The following is a 17,866-nucleotide window of genomic DNA, read 5'->3' as shown; positions in this document are numbered from 1 at the left end:
AGGCTGTAATAGCAAGATCTGCCGCAGTCTCTGCTGCACTCTGTTAACAATGCATACTGTAATCGGTCTCTCTTAATAGAACTAACTCTCTGTGTGTTTTCTTTGCTGAGCTGAACAACTGCCCAACCTGTGCAGACTGATGCTGTTCTTTCATCTGCCTTGATTGGGTACCCACTGCTTGCCTGCCTTCTGGACCAGTTTAACCACCATGGAAACTCGAACATTTATTCATAGCCATTGTTTCAGCTGTTTTTCCCATTTTTCTGTATTTTAATATTTTACTCTAAGGTTAAAACCTTATGTTCTATTTATGTTGCTCTTTTGCTATTGTTTACTATCCGTTGTTGACCAGAGGAAGATGGGTTCCTCTTCTGAGTCTTGGTTCCTCTCAAGGATTCTTCTTCTTGTTCTTAGGGAGTTTTTCCTTACCACTGTCACCATTGTCTTGCTTATGGGGGCTTGGACACAGATTTTTTTTTTTCTGTAAAGCTGCTTTACAGCAATGCCTGTTTTAAAAAGCGCTATGTAAATAAACATTGACTTGACTTGAAGTCTTTTAGAAAACTTTATTGTTTTCCTGCAATTGTTCAAAGTTTGAAAAATACGGTTTTCAAACCAGTATCTCAGTTTTCAAGATGTTATCTCAAAATTAGTCTGGAAACAACCTCTTGAGTTTGAAAGTACATAAAAAATGTTACAGCACATGAATCAATCAGTGGTCGGAGATTTTGCAATTGTGACCAAATTTGGAATATAAAAGAAAATGAAATACTGAAAGAAATGCAATATTAATTCTTAATAAAACTTTGCAATCATAAAATAATTTAAAGTCGAGCACTAGCTGCTAAAATGGTGCTTGGTGTCATTGCAAAAGTACACAGTATGGACAAAAGTATCAGGACACATCTCTTAATTATTAAATTCAGGTTTAATTCAGTCCCATTGCCACAAGTGTATAAAATCAAGCACCTAGCCATGCAGTCTGCCTTTACAAACATTTGTGAAAGAATGGGTTGTTCTAAAGAGCTCACTGAATTCAAGTGTGGGACCGCAATAGGACGCCACTGTTGCAAGTCAGTTCGCAAAATATCTTCCCTTCTAAATATTCCACAAACAACTGCAAGTAGTATTATTGAAAAGTGGAAGCATTTGGGAACCACAGTCATGAAGTGGCAGACCACGTAAAGTTACAGGGAGGGGTCGTCGAGTGCAGAGGCGCGTAGTGCATAAAAGTCACCAACCTAGGCCCCTTAAGTTCAGTGAAGGGAAATCTTAATGCTTCAGCATACCGAGACATTTTAGACATTTGTATGCTTCTAACCTTGTGGAAACAGTTTGGGGAAGGCTCTTTTCTATTACAGCATGACAGTGCCCCAGTACACAAAGTAAGGTCCATAAAGGCATGGTTGGGTGAGTTTGGTGCAGAAGTACAGGCCCCCATCAAACACCTTTGGGATGTACTAGAATGGTGCTTGCAAGCCAGGCCTTCCCGTCCAACATCAGTGTCTGACCTTACAAATGCTCTTCTGGATGAACGGGCAAAAATTCCCACAGATACACTCCAAAATCTTGTAGAAAGCCTTCCCAAAAGAGTGGAAGCTGTTATAGCTAGGGGGGGGTTTAGTGCATATTAAGGTTTTAGTGCATATAATGCCTGTGGATTTAAAATGGGATGTCACAAAAGCTCCTGTAGGTGTAATGTGTAGGTGTCCCAATACCTTTGTCCATGTAGTGTATGGCATATCTTTAAGCAACAGGAGGTTTTTATCCTAAGAGATAGAAACTCAAAAGTTATCAAAAAATGTTCCTTTTTGTTAACATCAATCACTTTTCAATCAATCATTTGTTTTTTCTAAATGAGACGCATTGTGGGGAAGACACTGTAAAGTCACCCTAATTTGTAATTTGAGTATGTGACCCAAAACTCAGGGAGATGCAATTATCACAGTTGGGCTGAGGGTGGTACTATAGAACAAACTTTAATGTCATGACCCATATCTCCATGATTCTTTACAGAATCCTTGGTTTATTCTACATTAACACACCACTCAACTAGTTATTTCCTGCCACAAAAACATTCATAAAATTGGCAAAATATGTAAATCCTTAATTTTCAAACTTCTGTGAACTTTTCAGGTTCCCTCACAATATTGGTTTAAAAATTATCTGAAGGTCAAGTATTATCAAAAACCTCTGCATATCTGTCAACAACATGGCTGCCATGTGCTAATTAGTCCTTTTTGAGGTGGAGTCTAGCATCTGTGGAGTCTACCATTAAAAACATGACTTGTGTGGCTGCAAGATTTGAACAAATCGGTGTGATCTGACTTACGCACGTATGAACAAAATGACAAATAAGAGGTTGTAATCTCAATTAGTTTTTGATTATATTACTCAATAATCACAATAATTGAAAGCTGGGAACTAGTTTCTAAAATGGTGCTTTGTTATTGACCACTACCAATAAATTGTCTCAAAAAGTGCAGTGTTGCCATGGGCTCATCATGAAAACATCTCTTCTGATATAAAGGTGCTGGGTTGGATTCCAGTCTGAACTGTCATTGCAAAAGTCATTAATTGTGACTAAACCTGGAATATATGTTTAGAATTAAATTTAAAGAAACACTAGAATACTATTTTGTAGGCCTTTCCTATCTTAGGCATATCTATAACTTTATCTGTAATTTCCTTAGAATGCTCTTTGGTCTTCATTTCCGTAGCTTTTCAGATTCCACAGCATAGGGGTTTAATACTTATCAGTACAGCATTTCCCAGTTAGGAAATTTTCTTAGAAATGCCAAAACCACTTTAAATGAATTAACTTTGAGGGTCTTTTAAAATAAAATAACACAGCAGAAAATATCATTCGTAGTCTAGCCGAATCTGATGACTCTGTGTGCTCATATATATATATATATATATATATATATATATATATATATATATATATATATATATGCCAACCAGCCACTTTGTTAAGTACACCTCCTTGTATCTACACTCATTATCCTTTTTATCAGTGCTACTTAACATATTGCACTTACAGACTAAAATCCATTTGTTTCTCTGTGTAGTGTTTAAAAACTCCACTCATACCAGCACAACACACACTGACATGCCACAACCACATCAGTGTCAATGCAGTGCTGAGAATGATCCACCACCCAAATCATACCTGCTCTGCAGTGATCCTGACCACTGAAGGATAGCCTGAAAGGGGACTAACAAATTATGCGCAGAAGCAGGGGGACTAGAACTACAAAATGCACGTACATGGTAAGTGAAGCTGATAGAATGGACATGAAGGTGTACTTAATTACTTAATGAAGTAACTGGTCAGTGTACCCACACTCCTACACATCATTTTGAGGGGAACAGCATTATGAAGAAACAAGAGGGTTGACATACATTTCCTAATATGTATTTATTGCAGTACAACATTCTCTCTCTGCAGTTGTGTGTTGCTTCACTGCCGGTCTTAATGCAGCTTATTAGCTAATTAAGCTGGATATCAGTTAGCTAGATGGCTAACCAACATCAGCTTGATAAGAAGAGTAGCTAACTTCATTATTTAATTTCCTAGCACACAAATGACCTCCAAAGATGACCATATCCGCTGATAACTATTTCCTGCATTCCTTTTTAGTTAGGAAGTTAGTTCTGTTTACTTCTGACTAACTAGTAATCACAAACTAAATAACTACTTTTAACTTGAAAAAAGTTTTATACAAGTTGTTCAGGCACATGTTTTTACTATCATGACTTACTGAATGGTTTAAAAATTCTATAGGCTCATTTTACTTTACTAAACGGCCTGCTGAGCTTAGGGACATGTATGAAACATGAATTCAGATTGGTTTTCCCACATTCATCAGCCATACTAATTAGCTGATGCAGACTTAAAAAAAAATAAAAAAAATAAATAAATAAAAAAAAATTCAACAATGCTACAAACACAAAATACCAAAGGCAAAACAAAAAACAATCACAACAATAAGTCTAAATAATTATATAGAATTACATAATTGATGTCCGGTCTCAGTCACTCTTAAAAATTTGCCTATGTCTTTTAGCACATATTTGTTAAGCTTCCAAGTTTAAAATACTGTATAAAAACAATTAACCACCACAAAATTAAATACAAAATACTTTATTCTAAAGCCAGTAAGGTGTGCACTCTGCAACACACTTTCTTTGGCTCTAGCCATCACAATTACCAACTCTTGCACATAGAACACTGGCAGTCTACTGAACTACATTTTGGAATGACAAGCCTTTAAGACCACTGCACACATGGTTAACTCTTATGACACATTTCAGAGTTTTCAATTTTAACTACTAAAATCCAGTGATCATTTATGATATATCCTGAAGACTAATTAAATCATTATACATAATAATATACACTGAACGATGACTGACTGAAATGAAAACAAAGAGACAAAAGAAAGGTAGACACTCAATGCTTTGGTATGTATGTGCATCCCTGAACAGTACTGACTATAGGCTAAAATGGGAGGTACAGTTGCTGGTGTCTGTAGAAAAGTTAACATATTGCAAAAAAGCTCAATAATTATCAATAAAGGTAACGTGGGTGTTTCGAATGATTGTCAAATCTGAGATGTTTTGGGATCTATCACCCTGTTAACAAATATTTGCATGGCAATCAGCAATAAGCTTCTGTCTGTTTAAAGCCAGCATGTGATAGACAAGAATCTTTAGCATTGTAATAAAGTTTAAAAAACAGCAGGAGTGTACCTAAAAGTAGGAAATATAACAGTAATTTGTTTTGAAAGAGAAGTCAGTGAGAGGTTATTTGGCTTACTTTGAAAAATAATATACACTGTCAGAAAAAAAAAGGTACTGTACAGGTACATTTTTTATTCAAGGTACACACAATGTAAATGTACTATCAAAGGTAGAACAGTGATCTGACTGTGTATCATAAATACTGATTTCCCCAGGACAGATATAGGTATTTGTATCTTTTCATAATCTAATGTTTTATAATAAAACAATAAATACATAAAACAATAAAAAATAAAGCTTGGAGACAAGTCAATACAAATTAAAAAACATAACTGCAATGGAATATGGTACAATTATGTTCCTTAACTAAAAGTACTGAAGACCCTTGAGAGTACAGTACAGTACAGTACCTTTTTTTTCTGAGTGTATGATTAACACACTTGTACAAAAAGTAATGGTAAAATACTTACAATAGAATTAAATTATGCAAAAAAGTACATCTTAAAAAAATATATTAAATACACTTAATGTTTTAAGTGTCATTTTTGAGAATAGAAATTGCCCAATTCAAAGAAGTAAGGACTTTAGTAAAGTTGTGAAAACAAAACTGATTCTACAGTTTTTTTTCTTACAGGAGTGATGCAGCCTTTACAGTCAAGTTCAGCTTAATTTGGTGCAGTTCTTGTGTGCAGCCTTGAAAGAACCTATTTCAGACAAGACAGATGTTAAGAAAACAATTTTTTTACACTTGAAAGTCATTCCACTAAGAAATTTGTGCAAACAAAAACAGATTTCATTCTCTCATCAGGCATCAGATTGTCACTTCAAAAAGGTTTCATACAAGACAAAACCAGGACCAGTCCATTAAAAAGATATTCAACAGAGAAAAAAAAAAACAAAAACACAATTTGAAGTATCAGTTACAAATAAAGAAAAATAAATAAAATCTATGGACCAAGCTTCCAATAAAACAATCATTTTAGAAAAAATTATCCGTTTGAAAAATTCCTCTCCTGGCACTTTCGTGTGTAGATTTGGACAGACTCTTTTTACAAGGAACTGAACTAAGAGATACAATGGATGTTGCCTTAATTTTTTCCCCTTCCCAAAAATCTAAACTCTATTTCCCCCTTGGAGTAGAAGAAGATTTACAAAGAACAGGGTGCAGAAAGATACATTTATAATCAAACATTTGGCCAGTCTACATGACAGACTCCTTGTCACAGGGCCTTGGTCCAGTGACTTCCAGTTCAACATGTTTTCCAATGAGCGGAGAGCCCTCAGTCTTCGAGGGACCTTCCTCCTCACCCAACCGCACCTCACTCAGCTCCATCCCTTCTCTTTTACTGGTCCGATCTGTGAAGTACTGCAGTAGCCCCGCCCCAAAAGCATCACCCTCCACATTGATGACTGTGCAGGTACGGTCACTAAAACAATGGAACAAGGGGAAAGAGGGTTTAAAATAAAAAGGAGAAAAAATGTGCACATTATCTTTAGTATTTGGTTTCATTGAAGTACAAAAACATGCTTCACTCCACAGATCCCCGTCCTAGTCTCAGCCTCCTTTTACCACATTTCACTCACACAAGCCAGTCCACAGCCAAAATGAGCGAGAGGTCATTAGTGGGTAATCCGACTGCCTCCAGGATGATAGCCAATGTCAACACACCTCCAGCAGGGATCCCTGCGGCTCCCACACTGGATGCTGTGGCAGTCACTCTAAAAGAGGAGGATACATGAAAAATTCTACCTAATTCTTACTCATAGCTTATATTACCCAGTCAGGGTAAAGTAAAGAAATGATTAGCAAATAGATGACGGCACTTACAGTATGGTGATGACCTGGACAAAGTTGAGCGGAATATCATTCAGCTGGGCAATAAAGACAGCAGCCACACACTGGAAACAGGCAGCTCCATCCATATTGACTGTGGCACCGATGGGCAGAATGAAGCGACTGATGTGTTTGGATACTCCGTTGTTCTCCTCCACACACTTCATCATAAGAGGCAACGTTGCAGAGCTGAATGCAGGGAAACATCATTGATGTGAGACACTTATTTATGCTTAGAAAGTGCAATATTTAGCATCAGATTATACCTGTATTACATCTGAAAGAAGGGCTTGGATAAACGTTGCCAGGATTAAAGTCATATGGGTCAAAATTTGTCTGACTTCTAGATGCATTTTAAAGTAACTTCATATTTCAATATACCAAAAAGCTCATGTAAACAAAACGAAACAGAAAAAAAACAATTACGCATGCCAATTATTTAGCCATCATGCCTACACATGAAGGCTAAATGCTTGGTTAGGGCTAAATTCTACTCTAAGTTCATACCTGGAGGAGGTTCCAAAAGCTGTAGCCAGAGCGGTAATCAGGCCCAGGAGGAAGGTGTACGGGTTTTTCCGAGTGATCACAAAGTAAATGAGCGGCAGGATGAGTAAGCCATGCACTGCATGGCCAACTACACAGCAGGCAATGTACTTCCCCAAGCTGGCAAACAGCATTCCTACATCTTCCATTTCAACAATCTTAGCAGCCACTAAGAACATGATACCCAGTGGAGCATACCTAAAGAACAACATCTAAATTCAAAACACAGTACCTACATCAGTTTTGAACTGTATTAGACTATGCTTATGTGTGCACACAGCTGCTATGTGAGCAGCATTGTCCACATACTTGCTTGCAACTATAAACAAGGTTGAGAAGATATTATTATTTACCTTGAGAAGAAAACAGAAATGGTGGCAGTCATGGTTTGTTTAGACTGCTGCTGATAACACATCACAGCATGGTACTGATCCCACAATTTATGTCAGTATTTTGTCTTGCAGACAGGTCAAATTCATTTCTCAGACTATGTTCAACCAACACACCAAACAAATGCAGAGTATGGGGCAGTCATCATGTGTACACATATGCATAGTTAAAATACAGTATAACACAAGCCTAAAGAAGGACAATTAAAGACCAACGTTGTTGGCATTCCATGCAAGATTTAACAGGAGCCTTAAATGCGCGCACACACACACACACACACACACACACACACACACACACACACACACTCTGTGATGCAAGTTACAAAACATTTTTACAAAATATGAGACAAAAAGATTGTTTTCTTACCACATGATCCAAGACACCAGCACCATGGTAGCTTCGTTGAAGGAGTTAAAGAACTTTATGAGAATTTCTCCTTCCTCTCCCAGCTTCCTCAATGCTACACCAAATACCATGGCAAACACTATTAGGCCCAAGATGTTCATACCATCCACATCTGTACCCACTGGAACCTACATGCAAGTACTACTTATTACACATCTGCACAGGATTATTTACAAGCATCATGTTGTTTTAGTGTTTGTCCTTTCACTTTACCTTTTCCAAAGTCACATTGGTAGTATTCATATTGTTTTTCACAATTTTATAACCAGTAGCATACTGTGGGGAAGAAGAAATGTCACATGAATAATTAAGCCAGTTTTATGAGGAAAAGTGCTTCCCCATCCTAGGGAAATCGTTTTCTCATTACCACTCTGTCTACTGTACTATTTTTGCTGACGTTAGTTTGCTGAGTGGCATAATGGCATTAACACTGCTTACTACTGTAGAAGTGTGCACTAGAGTAAGATTCAGGGTTAGATTTGAACTGTGTACACTGAGGTAAGATTAGATAACTGTGGCACTTACAGACTGAAAAGCAGCAGCCACCAAGTTGGCAGGAAAAATGTTTCTGAAACAGAAATGGAAAATAATATTATTATAAATGTGTTAAACTAAATATAATGCAAGTAGAAAGTTCTGACAACTCCTCTTAAGGGGACAGATCCCCTAAATTATAATATTCATTTGTGCTTAAAATTTAAAACCTATACAGGTTGAAGCAACATGAAGACAACTGCCAGGACCAAAGTACAAAAATGTATTCTAAGACAATGTCACAGAGTTTTTAGTCACAGACTATGATTTTGAAAGACTGTGGATCTTGCAGGGTCACTATTTGCAGGATTGCAATGAGATTTTTGAGATTTCCCATCACGCACCTGGTGGAAATTTACAAGCAGATAAACCCTTTTCTTTCTACACTCTACAGTGGTACAAATAGGAAGACAAGTTGGCTGGGCCTGTAAAGATCTGGGGCTCAGCCCAGTTCACTGTAGAACTTTATACTCTGGCATGTGCAGTTACTTTTTTATTTAACAAAGATTTATACATCAACAAAACATGCAGCATTTAAAAATTAAAAAGCACAGTTAAAAAGCCAGCATCCGTGATAGTATGGGGGTGCATTAGTGCACATGGCATGAATTGCACATCTGTGAAGGCAGCAATAAAGCAAAACAATATGTAGGTTTTGGGACAACATATGCTGCCATCCAGACAACATATTTTAAAGGGAAGGCCTTGTTTATTTCAGCAAGGCAATGCCAAACCACATTCTGTACATATTACAGCATGGCTCTGTAGTAAAAGAGTCCGGGTGCTAAACAAGCCTGCCTGCAGTCCAGATCTGTCACCGACTGAAAACATTTGTCGCATTATGAAACAACAAAAATGACAAAGGACCCCCTGAAATGCTGAGCAGCTCAAAACCGATATAAAGCAAGAATGGTAAAACATTTCACTTTCAAAACTACAGCAATCGGTCTCCTCATATCCTCAAAAGGAAGTGATGCAACACAGTGGTAAATGCTCCTGTCCCAGATTTTTTGAAGCATGCTGCTGGCATGAAATTCAAAATCGGCATATATTGAAAAGAAAAACACAATACAAATGTTGAAGCTGAGAAATGTTGTTGTCTTTTTACTATTTTCAGTTACATATATGGTTTGAATGATTTAATCTGATTCTGTGCCCAACTTGGACACACTCTACAATTGATCTGGACACACCACTGGCACTCCTAGAACTTTTTCATAAGAGCAGTGCTTTGCTTCAATGACATGACATATTTGATTAAGGCTTGCTTTGTTGTTTTCTATGGGTTGGTGTAATAAAAACCCTGAAATTTTAATACTGCATTTTGATTGCTGCTGTCCTGGAGTGATACATTTGTCATGAAAGTTGCACTAGAAAATACAATACCAACAATAATGTGGAAAAACCTTGTAATCTGACATATTGGCCATACTGCCCAAAAAGCAAGCTGGACTGTATGACAGCCTGGGTGCCCTTGTAATGAGTAGCACACATGCACAGCATTAGATGACAGGCAGGACTAATGTTTTGCAAGGGAGTAAGTAAGCATATACAAGGTTAGAGATTTTCATAACCTATAACAGGAAGATGTAAGTAACACACAGCTGTTCCACCTGAGCAGGGAGAAAAATAAAACTTTAAAACCCATTTTGCTCCAGTATGTAAAACAGTATGCAGTACGTAACACCAGTCTTCTATCTTTTTTTTGACAAATTTAGCTTTATTCCTTGTCTTATCTTCAAGATTTTGTCTTATATGATCCGAGTGCCACTATTTTACCTCTTCTTTTGAAATTTCATCTATTCTTACTTTATTACTAGGCCAACCCAGAGGGAAGATAAAGCATGCAGAAGAAGGAAAAAGTATGGGGGGGGGTACACACATAAGCACCTGGTACAGTAGATGCTCGTTAGCATAGGAACTCACCTGAAAATGAAACAGTAGCAAACTGGCACAAAGTGAATTATGTTATCTTTTCTTTTCCTCACTGTTATAAAATTATATAGTTTTTCTTCTTAATTACAGAGATATATTTAATAACTTTACCTCTACTTACATGCTGCATGCACATATCCAATAGGTTTTGGTTTTTATATTATTTATTGATAACTGACATTTTCTCTTCTTTATTGTTATACTACTACATATATTTCTGTTTTAACTTTTATTACATAGATAATTGTTGCAATGCTTTGACAGTACAAATGTAATTTTGTCAGGTCAATAAAGCAAACTTGAACTTCTATTCAATCAAATGTAGGCCAGAACAAATAAGTAATATTCAAACTTAAATTCCTTTTTGAAAAAAAAAAAATCTCAAGGACAATTTGTTTTTTTTCATGATTTGGTCCCTTTAAATCTTCTGATTATTATTTTGGACTGCTTTAAACTTTTAAATACATTTTCAAATAAAGCCCAGTAAATAACCTAGAAAAAAGATGCCTGTCACTAATTATTGAAGATTTCCTGTGTCCTTAACTAGTGTATTGCCCCCACTCTCTTATAATTTAAAATACAGCTGTAAGATAACAATTGTTTAGATTATTTGATGTAAAGTTTATTTTAAAAATGAATAAGTCCAATCATAAATATAAATAGGCTAGCCCTCTGTAGACCCTGTGACTGGCTACCAAGAGTTTTAGGAGTGTGCATTCAATAATCAACCTAAGAGTTGATGTTGAAAAGGTTCAGCTGTCCCATTTCTCCACTTTAACACGTACGTGTGGGAGGGAAGAAAATGGCACATGCTTTAGACTGAGCTCTCCAACATGCCTCCTAATATAGTGCTTGAAATGTGTTCTAGTGCTCTAGGAGCTAGGTCACAGTTTTTGACATATGTAAATTTGTAACAACATCAGGGAAAAAGTTTAAAATTAACCCCAGTGAAGATAGTGGCTGAAGCTAATTTTTGGTCCTATCAGTGGATGGGATATTATTTTATTTAGCCAACCAGTCGCTTTGCTGGGGTAGCCATTTTATTTGATTATTTCCCTGGTAATGTTATAAATTCCAAAAGGTATATGGAGGATCATTGGCTGGCAATTGCTGTAAAGTGCTGGATGCGAGAGAAATGGACGGGCATGAAGACCTGAGCAACTTTGACAAGGGCAATCATTATGGAAAGAGGACAGGGCCAGAGCATCTCTGAAACAGTAAAAACTTGAGGGCTGTTTCCACATACCATGGGTTAGGCACCCAGGGCTCACTGATGCACAAATATCCCATCTGGTCCAAACCAACAGAAAGTATAATGGGGATAACAAAGGATAACAAAAGTTACTGGAAATTTAATGTTAACCTGCTTTTGGATGCTGGTTTTTGTCAATACATTAGGTCTATGATTGCCAGTGTGAAATCCAGTGAAGAGATTTGTGAATTAGTGAATAAGAGCTCTAAAAATTTTAAATCCTTATTTTTTTAAATACTACAGCAAAACCATCATTGTTGTCTTCTGTGAAATTATTAATAATGTAAAGTAAACATTATCGTTGTCTTCTGTGAAATGATTAATAATATAAAGTTAACAACAATGAAGCAAGGTCTAATCACTTAAACGCCCAGGCCTAGTAAAGGCTGTAGATATTTAGAAAATATCTAGAGCCTTTGTTCTTTTAAATGGTGACTTTTTGCAAGATATTTGCATGTTCACCAATCTTGAATGCATGTTCACCTATAGGTTAAAATCTGGAATACGTAAAGTTCTAAGTAAAACTCAGTTTGGTTTGAATAAAGGGCAGAATGATTCAAAACAACTTCAGATATTTAATACAATACAATGAAAAAGGGTGATGAAATTGATGTTTTGTTTTTATATTTGCTGCTCTCCATTTTAATTAAAATGATGAAAGTGTTGATTAACTGTTTTTGGAAAGCAAGTGGTAAGTCAGTTAGCCAATTTACTGAATTTCCTGATTCCTTATTTGATACACTAATCAAATTCTTAAGGTTTTTAATTTAGTCCATTTTCAAGGGTCCTCAAATTTATCTTAGAATTTGAATAAATGTGAACTCGTGGCAATACATAAATTTCAATCCCTTTAAATCCTCAGTACCAAAATAATAGACTTAAATACTCAAATACTTTCATATTTATGTTACAATAAACAATTTAATATTAAATACAATGCTAAAAAATTCAGAATAAGACAAATTTATCTTGTATTATCTTTATAGTTTCATAAAATGGTAATGACTCTCTGGCCCATGCTTTTTATATCATCCCGCTTAGACTACTGCAACCGCCTTCATATTGGTGTCCCTTACAAAACTATCTGCCTCTTCAGTATTTACAAAACTCAGCTGATAGAATACTCTCTCACTCTAAAATAAAAAATAAAAAAATAATCAGCCCATATCACCCCAATTCTAAAATTCCACTTTGTATGCAGTTTAAACTCCTCCTTCTTACTTACAAAACTCCACATGGTCTAGCCCCATCCTATTTAGCTGATCTCCTGCACCCTTACTGCCCTGCTCGAACCCTGCCCAAACCCAAAATTTAGACTGGTCACTGTTAAAAGGCAAGTCATAGCCCCCAAACTAGGTAACACTACCACAATCTCTCTGTGACTGTCCGTCATTTTCCTCCTTAAAGCTCAACTTAAAACGTACCTCTTTTCTCAGCGCTTTCATTCTTCTCCTTACTGATTTTTTTTCTTGCCTCTGTAAAGCTACTTTGAGTTTGAGAAAAGCACTATAATAATTCAAATTTCAATTAATAATAATTATTATTATTATTATCATTATTATTAGTAGTAGTAGTAGTAGTAGTAGTAGTAGTAGTATGTCTCTCCTCTCTTTATGTTAAACAATTTAAACAGTTAGGAAAGTGAAGAACAGTGTCCATTATTAATGCAGCCAAAAAAAAAAAAAAAATCCTCAATAACGTTTACACCTTGAAAAAGCTTATGTTTTAAAATAGACATAAATGATGTATATTGCGGTAGCAATATTGAAACAACTGAACATGTTTTCTTCTCCTGTATGTATAGTAACACATTCCAGGATCATTTCCATCACTCGTTCATTTCCAATATTTTCTGTCTTTTTGAATTTTTTTTAGTTGTTTCCTTATCTATTTATTTTTAATCTTCGTAAGAGTTTGCGATTCTATCTTGTATTGTTTTGTTCAGTGCACTATTTCAGCTTTGAATAGTTTTCTTAAGCCCTTCACTGAACTGTTCAAAATAATTGCATTAAAATAAATATTCACTATTCCTCCTGCTCTTGATGCTTCCGGTGTAAGAGATGGGCAGTAGCAAAGAAGGGGGGAAGTGAGGGGCAGCAGCAAGGAAAAGGGAGGACAGGAAAAATAGCAAACGTTGTCCGGACGCAGCCAGTATTTTAAGGTGGAAGCAAAATCTGCGACAACTGGTGACGCGCCCCTTAAAATGGAATGGCCTATGAGACCCAATACAAGCAAATTAACTTCTTACTTGTGACTACAAATGCCCGTTTTACACACGATATTTTTTTAAAATGTGTCAAAACTGGCCTCGGGCATGTACACCGCTAAACAAACAATACGAACGAGCCTCATTCGTAAATCATAGAGCTTCTCAAGGTTCATCAGCCAACGCGAAATGCTATGATCAGTTCATTCTTATGAACATAGGCAGGACTGTTTCTGTATACCATCTCTTCAACAACGGATTAGTCATCTTGCTAACACATGGTCAGCAGCTGATGCAACTGAGCGCCGGCGTTACAACACAACGTAATCGAATCCGTATAGTATCACCAAGTTCATCCTGGCAATGTAAACTAGCACGTGTGTATCACTGTAAAGAGTTATAATTTTATTATCACAAATTAAGTTTTGTGGCGTTGTGGCGGAGCAAAATTTACTCGACAAGTAATTAAATCAGGAAGTAGTCATTCTGATTTCACGAGTAACTTAAATAAAACCAGTAGTAACACGACACCAGGAAACGAAGGTGTGTATTTAGTAGCTTGGTATATATATAACCTAGCTAGATGTTCCTCATACACCATGCAGTTGACTTAACTTCCGCATTGCTGTCAGCCGACCTGAACTACTTAAAGTAGGTAACACGTGTCCGAGTGTACTTACCTTATTAAGTCTAAAAAGGAGTCGACCACCTCCTTGGCCTCAGGGACGTGGGCGTCTGTTGAAGCGACTTTAAGTTTGGTGCCGTCAGATGAACCAGGCTTGATAATGAACGCCATAATAACACCGATAGCTGATGAAATAAGCGTGGTCACTAAAAAGAACAGCATGGCCCAGCCACCAAGTTTGCCCAAGGCTTTGGGGTCAATGCTAGCAGCTCCTGACACAAGGCTACACACAACCAGCGGAATGATGATCATTTTCAGCAGGCGAACTAGCAGTTCTCCAGGAAAACCAAAGTAGATGATCTGCGTTTGGCTCAGGTTTGCGTTTCGCACGCCAAGTCCAATAAAAACGCCAATGATGACAGCAGTTACTGTCAGTATCACAAGCAAATTTGCCACAACAATCCTTTTTAACCTCGACGATACTGGCTCCGGCGTACTCTTTTTGAGATCGGTCAATCCATTAGCAAGGGCTGGTTCACCAACGATAGAAGCTCTCGCATCTGCCATTGTGTGTTCAAAATAATAAACGTTAAGGTTAAAACAGTGGACTAATAAAAACGTTGGTCCGAAACAACTGCTTACTGACAAGGTGAGGGTAAAGCGCCCGCCTATACTGAGCCTTCGGTGTTTGTGCTAAAGAGACTGCGTGCCGCTTGAACTCACACGCACGTTCACTTGTAGTTTGACTGTTGCTAAACCCCTGACGTCACGTCAGAAGGCGGGACCTAGGACCCGGTGTGTTCCAGTATCACATGACCTGTACTACATACTGTAATTTTTTCCTTAGGTGGCAGGCCTATCTGTTTTAGATTTTGAGTTGACCGATCCCTGGCACAGAATTGAGTGAAAACTTGCTATAAACATAACTTCTTTTTGTGATTGCAATGGCGATTGTTGACATTCTCAATTTTTTTACATTTTTCATAAGCACAGTCATAAAGCTAATTAAGCAACTGCCTTCAGCTGCTAAACACAATGGCCAACAAAACAGCAGTCTCTAGAGCCAACAGCAGACGACGCTGGGTTCCACTTCTGTCAGCAAAGAACAGAAAACGGAGCACAGGATCACCAAAACTGGACAGTTGTAGACTGGAAAAATGTAGCCTGGTCTGCATCCTCAAGCTTATGTGACACATTTAATCACTATGTTTTGGCAATTATACTAAGGTCCAACCACTACTGTGTATAGATACACACTATCTTTAAATATTATGACATTTAATATCAATCCTTTTTTAACCTACCTTTTGCAAAAAATATTTACAGTTTTGCTGCATTCCACCGCGTGCCACATGTAATCATGTTTAGGCTCTGGTTTTGTCTTGGCCTGTTAAGTAATTTGACTAGCTTGCTTTCTCTTACATACATGGACAAAAGTATTGGGACACACCTCTTAATCATTGAATTTAGGTGTTTCATTCAGTCCCATTGCCACAGGTGTATAAAGTCAAAGTCAAAGTCAAAATTTATTTATATAGTGCTTTTTACAACAGGTGTTGTCACAAAGCAGCTTTACAGAAAAATCTGGGTCTAAGCTCCCATGAGCAAGCCAATGGCGACAGTGGCAAGGAAAAACTCCCTAAGAGCAAGAAGAAGAAACCTTGAGAGGAACCAAGACTCAAAAGGGGAACCCATCCTCCTCTGGTCGACACCAGATAGCAAACAGCATTAGTATAAAATATTATAATACAAAACGGGGAAAACAGGCGGAGCAATGGTTAATGCTTAATTAGATTAGTTAAGCAAGTCAAGCACCTAGCCATGCAGTCTGCCTTTACAAACATTTGTGAAAGAATGGGTCGTTCTAAAGAGCTCAGTGAATTTGTGCATGGCACTGTCATAGGATGCCACTGTTGCAACAAGTCAGTTGTATTATTAAAAAGTGGAAGAGCCTAGGAACCACAGCAACTCAGCCACAAAGTGGCAGACCACGCAAATTTACAGAGCGAGATTGCCAAGTGCTAAGGAGCATAGTGCATAACACCAATGCTCTGCTGGCTCAATAACTGCAGGGTTCCAAACCTCCTCTGGAAGCAACATAAGCACAAAAACTGTGCGCTGGAAGCTTCAGGGCATAGGTATCCATGGCCAAGCAGCTGCATGCAAGCCTTACATCACCAAGCACAATGCCAAGCATCAGATGGAGTGGCATAAAGCACACCACAACTGGACTCTGGAAACATATTCTGTGTAGTGACGAATCACGCTTCTCTATTTGGCAGTCTGCTTTTGGCAGATGCCACGAGAACGTGACCCGCCTGACTGCATTGTGCCAACTGTAAAGTTTGGTTGAGGAGAGATAATTCTATGGGGTTGTTTTTCAGGGGTTGGCCTAGGCCCCTTAGTTCCAGTAAATGGGGGGGGTCTTAATGCTTCAGCATACTTAGACATCTTGGACATTTGTATGCTTCCAACCATGTGGAAACAGTGTGACGAAGGCCCTTTTCTGTTCATGGCATTGTTTTTTCTAAGGCCAAGCAGCTGCATGCAAGCCTTACATCAGTTGTGCCAACTGTAAAGTTTGGTGGAAGAGGGATAATGCTATGGGGTTGTTTTTAGGTGTAGGCCTAGGCTACATAGTTGCAGTAAAGGGAAATCTTAAAGCTTCAGCATACCAAGACATTTTGGACATTTGTATGCTTCTAAACTTGTGGAAACAGTTTGGGAAAGGTCCTTTTCTGTTCCAGCATGACTGTGCCCCAGTGCACAAAGTAAGGTCCATAAAGGCATGGTTAGGTGAGTTTGGTGCGTTAGAATTTGACTGGCCTGCACACAGCCCTGACCTCAACCCCATCGAACACCTTTGGCATAGACTAGAACAGAGATTGCGAGCCAGGCCCCTTTTGTCCAACATCAGTGTGTGACCTCACAAATGGTCTTCTGGATGAATGGGCAAAATTCCCACAGACACACTTCAAAATCTTGGAGAAAGCCTTCCCAGAAGAGTGGAAGCTGTTATAGCTGCCTCTGTAGGTGTAATGTGTAGGTGACCCAATATTTTTGTCCATATAGTGTATCATAGATGAGCTTTATATAGTTGTCCTATCATATTGCCTGTCTAGACAGCAAAAAACTTTACAGTTTTAGAAAAATGTGCACAAATCTTTATTGCAAACATTTTTTCCTGTGTTAACAAAAATATTTCAGATATAAATATATTATATTATTATATTGCCATATTTCTGCTCCATTTGGAAGCGGCACATAATCTGACATCTTTTGCACAAAATCTCATGCTCGGTCTGGAAAGTTGCATAATATCATAATGAAATGATACATAGGAAATCATGCAAACCCTGAAAAAGAACAGTAAAATTGAAGAGTACTTTC

General features: G+C 37.6%; 1 protein-coding gene across 2 annotated transcripts; it reads right to left on the bottom strand.

The window, feature by feature from the left end:
- Positions 1–4,134: 4,134 nt before the first annotated feature.
- On the bottom strand, positions 4,135–15,228 carry slc1a5 (solute carrier family 1 member 5). Of its 2 annotated transcripts, XM_036557401.1 has the most exons (8): positions 14,532–15,228; positions 8,450–8,492; positions 8,138–8,200; positions 7,886–8,052; positions 7,091–7,324; positions 6,578–6,772; positions 6,334–6,468; positions 4,135–6,176 (listed from the first exon to the last, which is right to left on the bottom strand). In XM_036557401.1, the coding sequence occupies exons 1-8, from the start codon at positions 15,041–15,043 to the stop codon at positions 5,951–5,953; spliced, it is 1,575 nt and encodes a 524-aa protein (XP_036413294.1). In that variant the 5' UTR covers positions 15,044–15,228; the 3' UTR covers positions 4,135–5,950. The 2 variants fall into 2 exon arrangements, with proteins under 2 accessions (XP_036413294.1, XP_036413303.1); XM_036557410.1 differs by lacking the exon at positions 7,091–7,324.
- Between the last annotated feature and the right edge of the window lie 2,638 nt (positions 15,229–17,866).

The sequence above is a fragment of the Colossoma macropomum genome, unplaced genomic scaffold, assembly GCF_904425465.1.
Source record: "Colossoma macropomum unplaced genomic scaffold, Colossoma_macropomum, whole genome shotgun sequence".
In the NCBI taxonomy this organism is placed as follows: domain Eukaryota; kingdom Metazoa; phylum Chordata; class Actinopteri; order Characiformes; family Serrasalmidae; genus Colossoma; species Colossoma macropomum.
Note: the sequence above shows the minus strand (reverse complement) of the source record. Positions and strands in the feature narration are given on the sequence as shown.